General features: G+C 58.6%; 1 protein-coding gene across 5 annotated transcripts in view; it reads left to right on the top strand.

Annotated features, from left to right (window-relative positions):
• Positions 1–12,424, top strand: part of PAX7 (paired box 7) — an 80,518-nt gene that overhangs the window by 50,494 nt on the left and 17,600 nt on the right. For all 5 annotated transcript variants that reach the window (XM_088529611.1, XM_088529609.1, XM_088529606.1 and 2 more), the window contains exons 6-7: positions 201–366; positions 994–1,193. In XM_088529611.1, the coding sequence (XP_088385737.1) occupies positions 201–366; positions 994–1,193 (366 nt within the window). The remainder of the gene's footprint in view (positions 1–200; positions 367–993; positions 1,194–12,424) is intronic.

The raw sequence follows: 12,424 nt of genomic DNA, 5'->3' as shown, positions 1-12,424 counted from the left end.
CCATGTTCCAGGATGCTCGCGGTGACCACACGAGCTCTGGGATGCTCGCGGTGACCATATGAGCTCGCGAGGAGCGCACGAAGTCTGGGATGCTCGTGGTGACCACACGAGCTGGCAGTGACCACACAAGGTCTGGGATGCTCATGGTGACCACACGAGCTCGCGGTGACCACCCCTGCTCTTTCCTTTCCCCGTGCCAGGTGTGGTTCAGCAATCGAAGAGCGAGGTGGCGCAAACAGGCGGGCGCCAACCAGCTTGCGGCGTTCAACCACCTGCTGCCGGGGGGCTTCCCGCCCGCTGGAATGCCGGCTCTGCCCCCGTACCAGCTGCCGGACTCCACCTACCCCACAACCACCATTTCCCAAGGTGAGCTCCCGCGCCCGTGCCCTGCTCCTCTCCGCCTGCTCCGTGTCACCCTTCGGTGGCAGCTGCTCTAGATGGGAGGCCGAATTTGGTCTTGGGTCAGTGCAAACTCCAGGCACCTCTGCTAGGAGCGAGGGAACGCGGTTTGCTCTGTGCCCTGGGGTCCTCGCTGCTGCATCCATGTCTCAGAGCTCCTGATACTCCACTCGCCTTTGGAATGGAGAGCGCAGCAGCCTGCAATCCAAAGCAAGTGTGATACAGGCTGTCCTGTGCCATGCACTAAATTCCGTATGGGGCTCTACTGAGGACCAGTTTGCACCAGTCCTTGCATTTCCTTTAGGAACAGTTTTCCTGGAGCGAAGTACGTTGGGGCTGCCCTCTGGGAGCCGGCTCTGAGCCTAGTGGAAGGGCTCTTGCTGATTCCAGTTGTCTTTGGCTTCAGCCTCTACCAAAGAATTTACAGCTTCTGTCCGGAGGAAATTGAGCGAAAATCTGCATGTTTCATCTTTGGGTGTTTGCGTGTTTTGTACTGCACATACGCTGCCCCATGGGCCGTTTGTGTTCACCCGGCTTACAAGGGTGACAAGGCACCGAGGCCGGCCCGTCTCACCGCGATCGCTCTCTCTGCAGACGGGGGAAGCACCGTGCACCGGCCCCAGCCGCTGCCGCCCTCCACCATGCACCAGGGCGGCCTCGCCGCCGCGGCCGCCGCCGACAGCGGCTCTGCCTACGGCGCCCGGCACGGCTTCTCCAGCTACTCGGAGAGCTTCATGAACGCCGCGGCGCCCGCCAACCACATGAACCCCGTGAGCAACGGCCTCTCCCCACAGGTACGTGAGCTGCTTCCATCCTCCCGCTGCGGCTGGGAGCGCGCGGCTGCTCCAGACCCTCCGGGAGCAGCGCGAGCCTCGTCGCAGGGCGTTAGGACTCATGGAGTTATTGCCGTGAGCCTGGCGGCTGCCTCATTAAGGCAATTAGTCGATGCGTTCACCCATGGTATCTCCTGACTCACTGCAGAGCGCGTGGACCCCGTTAGCTCCTGTGTTCAGCACAGCACACTGTGACTGCAGACACTGGCACCTGGGGCATTGCTGTTCATCCTCCTTAAAAAAAAAAAACCATTGCAGGAGTGCCCTTTGACTGTCAATTTTTAGTTTAATGACATCAAGTTTGATTTTCTTAGTTACTTTTTGTGGGGTTTTTAGGAGTCGTCCATAATTTGTGAGTCACTAATCTAGAGATTAGCTTGGACCATCTTGGTGAAGTCAGTCTGGACCTGTGAAAACCCCATGGATCTGAACTCCCACAAAGTGCTGGGATGTGTCGATGTGGGGTTTGGATACAAGGAACTAAGAGTTATGTAATCAGTTCTGCTCATGATGGCCTTCCACGGGGTAGAGACGTGCCAGTGAGGTTTAATGTGAGCAGATCCGTTTGCCGAGGGGCTGGCGCATGCCGAGTTCCCGGGCGGCAGCCCCAGCCTCCCGGTGTCGCTCATCCCGGATCCCAAACCCCTCCAGCGAGCGGAGCTGCCGCCAGGCTCCGCGCCGAGCGTCGCGGGCGGGATGTGCCAGCCTGCAATGGCTCCACTCCCTGTCACCTGCAGTAGAAATTCTCATTTTGTGCCTCCTCCTTAGGGAGAGCCCTTAGTCTTCCCTTTGCTTTACTTAACATAACCTGTCTTTGAAACACGCGTTTGCTTTTAAGTGGAACAAAACACATATTGTGCGCTACAAATCAGCAAGGACCGTATTCCCGCGGCATGTGCCGGCCCGCAGCGGGTCCCGGGTGGATTTTGCTTTTGCTCACTGTCACTTGTGGAGGAGCAGAGCGAATGAAGGCGCCGCGGCCGGGGTTTCAGAGTGGCCATCGGCACCATTTAAGACAGGAAGGGCAAAATAAATGTGAAACTGTGGGGAGAAATTGGGCAGGCAGCTGAAATGAAAAGGCTACAACAGTTTAGAGAGGAGCCCAGTAAACGAGGACATGGATGAGGTTTGTATGGATTTCTAAGGTCCAATAGCTTGTGGTCTCTCAAGTGTGAAGGCAAACATGGAGTGTCAATGGAAAGGGAGAAATTTTGCAGCTTCTCTGCAATGGGATAAAAATCCCCTCCTAGCTTAGAGTGGGCTGAAGGTAGGAAATGTGGAGCCGTGGCTGGCATGGGGCTCAGCATCCTCTCGCGAGCGGATCCATTGGGAACGGGGAGGCTGCCGGCAGCACCAGCTTGCGGGGCGGAATTCGGAGCGGACCCAGGTCCCGTAGTCTGGGCGCATGGTTAATCCGGATTATCGCCAGTGCAATTTAGCGCCGTGGAATCGATCATGGTGAGATCCCCGCGATAAGCGGCACGAGCTTTAGGCGCATGAAAGTCCGTCAGGCAATTTCCATTTCTGGAGCTTCATCATCTTCTTACCAGTGCCGCTCTCTGAATGAGCAGCTCATTGAAATGACCAGACCAATGCTCCTTCCCGGCCTTATCCCTATCCCAAATTACCCTGCCCCAGGCTCAGGCTGCAGGGAGATAGTCCTGAGCCAATAAGCCCTTTGTACGGGAAGGAGAGGATGCATTATCTCGTAGTGCTGAAGAAAAGAGAGCTTTGCGCCCCCAAGAAAGGGAGATTCCCATTTTCCTAATGCTTCTCATCGTGCGAGGGCCAAGATACCGGCATATAAATTCTTCCATTTCTTTTGTGCCTAGAAAGACCAACTCGGGTTATTTGCCGAGTGCTTTACATTCACCTACGTGGCTGCCTTCCTGGATTTCTAAGGCCTCTGCTGTTCCTAGTGGAAGGATGTGAGAAATACTCCGAATAGTGGGAATAAGAACCCCTAGAAGTGTTCTCTGACCCAGTGCAGAGGGTGGAAGTTGGGTTGTTCGGTGCAGTTTATTTGTGCATAAGGCAGCTATTCTGCAGTGCTGCAGATAAAATCAACGCCCCTCCTGCCTCCCTACCTGGTTTTCTGCAGGGATAAACTCCAACCGCGGGGAAGGAGGTAGGAAAGCAGAAGCTGGGAACGTGAAACGCTGGCGACCGGGGGCAGCCGCGTCTCCGGTTTCATCCCGCGCCGCAGCCGGAGGAGGCTCCGTGGCGGGAGCGCGGGGGAGCCCCGGCCTCGCTATCCGGTTACGGGGATTGGGTGTCCCCGCCGCCCGGCCGCGGCGCTGCCACCTGACACCCCCGAGGAGGCAGCGCGGGGTCTCCGTCCCGCGGAGGAGAGACGGGGATTACGGTCCCCCCGCGCGCGCACGCGCTCGTCCCCCCTTCCCCCGGTCGCCAAAGGAGCCGCCGCCGCTGGAGACGTCACCCGAGCTCCATGGGGACGCGGGCTCCGTCCCGGCCGCTTTACGGGGCGCTTTTTGCTCCCGGCGCCTTCGAGCGTTTCCCACAAGCAGCCTCTGCTCCCCCCGGCTCCTCAGCCTTTCCCTGGCACTGCCAAGCAGCGCGGTCTGTCGGGAATTGGCGTTTCCAGCTGTTCCGTCCCGTCATCGCCCGCCCTTCATCGCGGCTCCGCGCGGGCTCCCTTCCTCCTCCTCCGAGGGGTCGGAGCAAACGCTCCTGCTGGCTCCTGTCTCAGCTTTTCTCACAGCGATGGGACAGAGTGGGTTGAAAATCCAATGTGTTCGTGGGAGAATCCTCACTGAGGGACACCAGGTTTCTCATTAAACAGCTCCGTGTAATGGTCAGCTCAGGGTAATTCCAGCCAGGTGGAGAGCACCCTATTGCAAACACTCCGCAGCAGACGGTTCTGTAGCTCATGAAGCGCTGTGGCTGACCAGGCCCGGAGCAGTTCCTTGCTCTCCTCATCCCAAAGGATTCGATGGACAGCAGCTCGCCTGGGAGGTGACGAGCAGGAGAGCCCTTTGGAAGGGACCCTTAGCATTTGGCACAATTTTGTGTCCTGCTTGCGTCACAGGTTGAAAGAAGCAGCAAAATGCTGTTCTTTATGGGCAGCCAGACTCGCCTTCCCCAGCTTCACCTCCTGATTTAACCCACTCGTGACCCAGGACTCGCTGTTGTCACCGGTGCGGGGCCAGCGCGGTGCTGGGGACACACTGGGGTGGCTGCGTTGGAGGCTGCGCTCAGGCAGCTCCTGCACTTCCACAACGTGTTATTGCTGAGACCTTTGAGTCTTTGAGCAAACCCACAGGATCACCCAGAGATTAAGATAATTCCAGAAATATCGAGAGCCAAGAGAAACTCGTTCACCAGCTCATATTTGTTGCTTTAATTTTCTCAGAGCTTTCACAGGCTTTTTCTTTTTCCACAATTCTGTTCCATCGCTCGCTCCCAGCGCCATGGCCGTACGCTCAGCCCTGTGTTCGCGCGGCCGCGACCGGAGACCGAAGGTTGGATTCGGGTTTTCCTGCTCCTGGATTTATCACCGTTTCTTGACAGTCGGAGAGAGGCTGGAAACACAAGGCAGGCTCCGAGCTAGGGTCTATTTGGTGTTAACATGCACCAAAGTGCCAGCCCAGCCCTGGAGCAGGGGAAGTGACACCCGCGTCACTGCAGGACAAGTGACACCCCCCTTATTTTGGGGCAGAGCTGGCACGGGGGAAGGACATGGCGCAGCCATTCCACGGACGCAGCCACACGGATCCTGCCCGTCTGCTTCTCTTCATTTTTTCTTTACTTTTTCCCCTTTTTTCCTTTTTTTTTTTGTGTCGGAGACACTGTGCCTATAATAAGCATTCAAAATGAGCCTTGCCGGGCCAGAGAAGGGGAGGGGAAAAGAGAGGGGGAGGAGAGGGTGAGATTTGGTGGGGAGGGGGTGAAAGGGAGGAAGGGGTTTAAATAGCAAAGAATTAGAAAAAAAAAATCTGATGCAAATCACTAGTAGACAGAAAATTATGTGCAATTACCCAAGCGATACTGGGCAGCCGTGCCCACCCCAACCAACAAGATCTCATTAACAAGCAGAAAATAAGATTGAAATGGTGTGTAAAAGAGCTGAAAAATGAATTTGAATGCTGCATTTGTCCACAATTACCCCCTCGTTCACACATATTTTATTGCAATTTTTTTATTATTCTTAATCTTTCCATCCCTCAAAGCAGATTGGGAACATCCTGGCATTACAGTTGCTGAGGGAGGAAGCATTAAGGATTCCCCGTTTCCCTGAAAGCAGACCCTTCTCTCGCTCGGTTTTTAAAGGGTTGGTTTTGGACGGATAAGGATTCATTTCTCCGGCTTATCTTAGTGTAGGGACATGTTCTTCTAATAGTCTTTAACCTCCGACGCTCTTGGGTGCCGCCCCACACGAGGGCTTTATTTTTTTTTCCCACCTCGCCTCCTGCTTGTCTCTCCCACCCTTTTCCATCCCTCTGCTCCCGCCGCTTCCCTACGCGTTCCTCCTGCAGCGTGTTTGCTGTGGGCGCCGGGATGCGCCGGGACGCTGCTCCGAGCCCCCTGCATCCCGGTGCTGCATCCCAAGGCTGCATCCCAGCGCTGCATCCTGGGGATGCATCCTGGCACTGCGTCCTGGCATTGTATCCTGGCACTGCATCCCAGGGCTGCATTCCCAGGGCTGCATCCCAGTGCTGCATCCCGAGGCTGCATCCCAGCGCTGCATCCCGGGGCTGCATCCTGACACTGCATCCTAGCATTGTATCCTGGCACTGCATATTGGTGCTGCATCCCGGCACTGCATCCTGGCACTGCATTCCGGCGCTGCATCCCAGCGCTGCATTCCCAGGGCCGCATCCCAGTGCTACATCCCGGGGCTGCATCCCGGCGCTGCATTCCCAGGACCGCATCCAGGTGCTGCCCGGAGCAGCCCTTGTGTTTTGGCTGGAGAGGCGGCTCTGGGGACACAAACTGCGGGTTTCTCCGGGCGCAGCTGGCGCCGCCGGGGCCGCGTTGGCGTTTTCCCTCCCTCGGTGGCAGATCCAGCTCCGTCACTGTAAACCTCTAACCCGCGTGTCCCAGCAAAGCTGGTAGTTTTTTCCCCTAAACTTCTTTTTTTTTTTCTTTAATCTAACCAAACAAAGCCCATCTGCTCTTGTCAGTTAGACGCCCCTGCGAGGAGCAAGGCGAAAAGGGAACATTTTTCTCGTGTGAAAGCAGAGCCCTATTTATTTGCCTGATTCCTGCAGACTCCGTTCCTGCGAGCGAAGGAGCGGGGTGGGAAGGGGCAGCTTCACATCTGAGGGGCCAAGACGTTTTCTGTCAATCTCTGCCCTGCCGTGAAACTGTATCTTGTGCCAGACCATTTGCACCTCCCTGGCTCGTAACTGGAGCTGGACAAGCCGTGGCCACCGGCCCTGCTCGCAGGAGCGTTTGCAGAAAGGGCTCTTAGCCCTTGGTGCAACGGGGGGATGTAGGAGATGAGGTTGAAGGAGTTGTGTTAATTGCTTTGGATACCCAGCATTAAAAAAAAAAAAAAGGTGAGGGATCTTTAAAGGTTAAAATATCAGAGATCTGAAGGGTGGCAGAGCAACCGGTTGGGTGCTGAGCCTCTGAATCCAGCAGAAATCTGATCCAGTGGATCCCGGATGAGCCCTGCTGGGACTTGGGGTTTCCAAACCCAAGTGTGAAAACCGGGGGGAAGGGGAGTAAGGAGAAAGCTCCGGAAATAGAGCAGGAGGATGGGGAGGACAGCGGGAGTGATGGCAGCGGGAGGAAGGTGTCTGGGGAGAGGAGAGGAGGTTCCGAGGGCGTCCCGGGGCCGTCGCGGCTGGGAGCGTGTCCTGGAGCTGGCGCGGAGACCCCGGATCCCGCCGCTCTCCCTGGCTCTGCTCCACGGCCGCTGCCCGCGCGGGGTCCCGGCCCGGCGCCAAGGCCGCCCCGGCGCTCGGCCCCTTCCAGCGCCTCTGCAGGGAGGCTCCGGGCTTTCCAGCCGGGTTTGCCCTGCATTCCCGGTAACGAGGGAGCGGGAGACGGGGCCGGCAGCGCAGACCCAGCAAAGCAGAGAGCAGCAGTTGGTGCCGCAGCGCGGCCGGCGCTCCGAGGGGAGCGTTGGGCCACGCGCGGCCGAGCGCGTCGGGGACCGGCAGGGAGCGAACGGGGACGGAAGGAGCAGGATGGGGACACGAGGCAGAGGGGGCTGAAAAGAGCCGACTGCCACAAGAGGATCCATCCGGATGGCGTCCCCGCGTGCCAGCGTGCACGAGGGCCCCGGTGCACGACGGCCCCGGTGCACGAGGGGCCTGGTGCATGAGAGACCCAGTGCACGAGAGGATTGCGGGGGCAGAGAGCAGAAATGCAGGGGCGAGACGCGCTCGGTGATGCGGGGATGTTTGGTGGTCGGAGCCCCCGAAGGGATCAGGAGCGAGAGGGGGAAAGGGGGGAGCTGCTCGCTCAGCACAAATGGGCAAATCATGGGGATGAGCTTGCGAGGATAAGGAGCAGAGCCGGTGCCAACGGGGTGGGAATGGACCCGGAGAACCGGCACAGGGCTCAGCCTGAGCCCATCCTGGGCGGTATCCCGCCCATCCCGGGCAGTATCCTACCCATCCCTGGTGGTATCCCACCCATCCCAGGCAGCATTCCGCCCATCCCAGGCAGTGTCCTGCCCATCCCGGGTGGTATCCCACCCATCCCAGCCAGTATTCTGCCCATCCTAGGCAATGTCCTACCCATCCCAGGCAGCATTCCGCCCATCCCGGGCAGTATTCCGCTCCCCAGCTCCCCCCAGGCGGCCGGAGCGAGGACGGGGCGCGAAGGCAGCGCCTCTTCTCCCTCGCCGCCGCCGCCGCCGCCTCTCGCAGCTCCTCTTCCCCCTCGCGCTTCCCGCCTGCTCCCGCTCCTCTCCGCTCCCATTTGATGTGGAGCGGAGCTGTCTCCGCTCGCGCGGCGGCTCCGCGAAGGGATCAGAAGTTTCAGCGCGCGCTCGGCGCCTCTCCTTTGATCCATGTCCTGAGGCCTGCTTGACAGCGAGAAAAAGCATGGAGACAAAACGACTCAGTCAAAGTGATTCCTGACAACTGTCTCCATGAGATAAGGAAGCTCTCTGTGTCTTGGGTTTTTTTTTTCCTCCTTCTTCTTCTTTTTTTTTTTTTAATACCGCCTCTCTGTTTCCATAAGAAGCGGAGTCACTTTATGCGCGAGGAGCAGCGCGAGCAGCGCGCAGAGCGCCTGGCTGAGCTCGAGCGCCTTTCCCGGCCCCCTCACCATGCCTGTGCCCCCTTCTTTTATTTATTTATTTTCAAAACGCCTCCTTTTCCCATTTTCCTCACCCACCACAGGCCCTCATGGGCGGCCTGGCTCTGTCCAAGGCCAGGGAGCCGGCACGGCGCTCCTGGCCCCGGCGCTTCCCAATCCCAATTCCGGGAAGCTGGAGGGTGCTTGGGTGATCCGGAGCCCTGGAGTGGGGCCGGTTGCTCCGTGCCAGGGCCGCCGATGCTCCTCACGGGATCCGCTTTCCCGCGGCAGCGGCGGCTCCAGCTCCGCGGCCCGGCCATTAGCATGCAGGGGGGCGGCGGGAGCGCGGGACGCGCCGAGACGCGGATTCCCTTCCCCCCGGAACTGCGCCGCGCTGATAAACAGTAAATATCGGGGAACAGGATTTCCGCATTATCTGAGCGCGGCAGAAAATCAAAATTTCAGTCTAAATCCGAGGAGACGAGGCTCATAAGCTCCTCCAGCTGATACAGACGCCGAGCCCAGGCGGCAAGGCTCAGGAGGCACCAAATAACATTTTTTCGTTCAGAAAGAAGAAAAGAAAAGGAAGGGGGGAAAAAAAAAAGAAAAGAATGAACAAGAGGGGAGGGGGAACAAGTAATGAAATATTTGGGGGCCTAACTGCAAGAAGGGGAGTGGGAGAGGTGGTGAGGAGCGGAGCGGCACCCCGCGCTGCAGCCCCTTCCCGAGGAGGGAATAAGCGCCCGGGAGGATTGGGATGGGGAGGGCTGGATGGTGCCACGCGATGACCGTCCCGCATGGCAGCGGGGCCGGGAGCGCCCCGTGGCCGCTCGCAGCTGCTGGCGGGTGATGGCAAAGCTTTAATGAGCGATTAGAGCGCGCAGCTGAGCGCAAAGCCGGCCCGAATTAGGAGCCGCGTGGGGGCCGCCCCCCGGGCCCCGAAAGCCGGCGCCGGATTCGGCAGCTCCCACCGCGCCGGCTCCGTGTCCTGCTCCAGCCGGCGTGCGGGGCCGGAGCGGGCGCCAGGCTCCGCGGGAGCCGGCCGAGGCAGCAGGGAGGAGGATGAGGAGGAGGAGGAGGAGGAGGAGGAAGAGGAGGAGGCATCCGGGGCGCATGGGCCACTTTAGCAAACCCGAATCCTTCCAAGGATCGTGGACGCTTGGACATCCTGTGGACCTGGAACCCCAAGGTCGGGCCCTCTCTCTCAAGACACTTCAGCCCCTCAGTAATGTAGATGCTTGGCTGCCTTTCTCTGCGAGGAGGATGAGGAGGGTCGTTTCAGGCGAGGAAGAAGCAGGTGGAGCTGGTTGGAAACACAGAGCCTTGGGCGCCAGCCGCCTTGCCCGTCCTCACGTGTGCGGGACCTCGTGGGACGTCCCCACCTTGCGCTGCCGGCCGCGCTCCGCTCGGCGCCGCTCTTCCCTTTCCACTGTTTGGGGGCCTCTCATGGTGCGGATGCCCCGGGAGGAGACCTGGGAGCCGCAGCACAGGGACAGGGACACGTCGCTGCTCGCGCCGTCCGGCTCCGAGCCAGGGCTGTCCCAGGGCCAGAGCCCCTTCATGAGTTTAGAATCTAGTCCTGCATTTTAAAGAGCACGTGCCCCCCATCTCTTTAAGAACTAAGATCTTAATCCTACACCTTAATCTGAGGATTGGTATTTTTAAGACCCACGGCTTCCTGGTTCTGTGATGTTTTCTCTGGGCTCTGTGATGTTTTTTGGCAGCCGTGGCTCTCCCTGCTGGAGCCCTGGGCAGTGCTGGGCTGTGGCCTGCAGGAGCTGCGAGCAGGATGGGAATGCTGGGCTGTTAATGAGCGCTCACCGCTGCATCCGTGTGTCCGCTCCGAGCCACGTCCCAGCCGGGCGGTATGGAGAGTCCTGGCGGGGTTGGACTCCAAAGGGCTCCAGTGTCTTTTGCTGTCCAGCTCCTCACGCGCAGCACCATGGCCAGCCCGTTGGGTGCTCTGCTCTTACCGCCGTGTCCCAGGCGGTCACCGGCCCCACCTGCCTCCTCGCTCCTCCCCGCGTCTCTCCGCGCCGTCCCCGTGCGGCCGTCCCCGTGGAGCCGGGCTCCGCAGGAGGCTGCTCCGGCGCCCGGAGCCGCGGGCTGCTCCGGAGGGCAGGAGGTCGCGCGGCAGCGGGTGGTTCCGTTTAGTTCCAGATACCGGCCTGGCAGGTGGGCGCCTCCTGATGAATTCCCGTCCCCGGAGCGCTCCCGTCGCCGCGGCCCCGGTCCAGCCTGGCCAAAGCCGGGAGGGCAGTGGGAGCGTTTCGCTCTCTGCTCTCTTGTGGTGGCTCCGGGCCCCCGGTGGCTGCAGATCTTCATCTCCAGCTCTTCTCTTGCTGCGGAAAGACCTGGGACACGCAGGAATGGCCGGGAGCGTCACGGTCCTCGCTGCCCACCACGAGGGCTACAAGGGGGCCCGGGGCCTGTTGGACCCGGCCTGGAGCTCGAAGGCAGTGCGATCCCACAGGGCCCATCCTGCCTTTTGGACCGTCTTTGCTGGAAGTTAGCAAAGAGGGAGGGTATCGTCCACATCCGTTCCACTTGGCTACGGCAGCTCCATTGGGGTGGAATCCGTGCAAGGTCTTCAGGGAATGAGTCAGACTTAAGTCCGGAGTCGCTCCTTGGTGACTCCACAAACCATGGAGACAGGAACCCTGTCTCTATTGGAGCCAGTCTATCTTCTAAGTTCCCCAAAACTCCTGTTAAAATCCCTCACATCTCTGAGCCTCCAAAAGCATGGGGTGATGTACACTAGACTCCCCAGCATGTCCTAGACGTGGAAATAGGCTCTGAAACCCAATGGATTCCAGTCCCAAATTGGACTCCGTAGGTTTTAGGGCAGCTGTTTAGGATCCCCCTTGCAGCAGCCCCTCTGCAAGGTCTCTCTCAAGGTTACAGCAAAAGGACTGGGGGTTGGAGCTGGGTTAGTGGTTGTGGAAGAGGCCGGGGAGTCACGAGACTCCCCACTCCCGTCATCCCCACTCCCGAGTTTCCCCATCCCTGTGGTGGGGACAGTAGCTGGATCTGTCACGCAGGAGGGACAAAAACCACGAGGGGCTTCAACCCCCCCAGAACCTTCAAGACCAGAGAGGGAGCAATGCAGCATCCTACAGGCATTAGCACCTCGTGACCGGGAAAACAGCCAGCAATCCCGAAGCCCTAGAAAAGCAGCCAATACCTGAGCATTGTTTTTTTTATATATATTTTTAGAAAAAAAAATGCATTAAAATTTTGCCTGGTTCCAGCTCTTGCTCATTCAAATGCTGTCAATTACAGCGTGGATTTGCTATCAGCTGCCAGCATCTCCCAGCCTCAGTGCTTGGGTTATACGGGAAGCGCGAGAGCAAGGGGGAAAAAAAAAGAAACTGCGAGCAAAATAAAAGCTGCTATCTGACAGAATCTCTCCTGGGGATCTCAGTTATTAAAAAAAAAGAGGAATCATTTTTCTCTTAGCTGGTGTTTGTTAAATGTGCAGGAGCCATAGGCAAATTTTTGCTAATTTTGTGCATGCTTTTATCATCCTGGTGATTCACTGGCAGCTTTATCCTCCGATAAGTGGATTAGTTGTTGAGCTAAACAAAAAGGTGTTTGACAACCAGGAAGCTCTAAAGAACATATTTGTTTTCCAAATAATGGAGCTGTGTTTGTTGCTCGGTGCAGCGCGGGGTGTTGTTGTGCATTTCATTAGCCGAAAGGAAAAGGCTCCGAGCTCCTCGGCAGCGCTCGGTGCGAGCGGCTCCCTCCTCTCCGCGGCAGGTTGCTGCGTTTTCCGCATTCGTTTGGGTCTGGCCGTTTGGCCCCGTGGTGACGCTGCCGGCGATGCCCAGGGGGACGGTCGTCACCAGGCACAGGACACCGCTGTCCTGTTGAACTGGGCGCCTCGGGTAGGAGCCTCGTCCCCGCTGGCCTTGGGTGCAAAGGCCTCCGTGGGCCCCAAAGCTCTTCCCCGGCGAAGGTTTTCCGAGTTC

This window comes from Tinamus guttatus, unplaced genomic scaffold, assembly GCF_059628265.1.
Source record: "Tinamus guttatus ecotype Peru unplaced genomic scaffold, ASM5962826v1 Tinamus_guttatus_pri_ptg000332l, whole genome shotgun sequence".
NCBI lineage: Eukaryota > Metazoa > Chordata > Aves > Tinamiformes > Tinamidae > Tinamus > Tinamus guttatus.
This window is presented reverse-complemented; position numbering and strand designations above follow the sequence as displayed.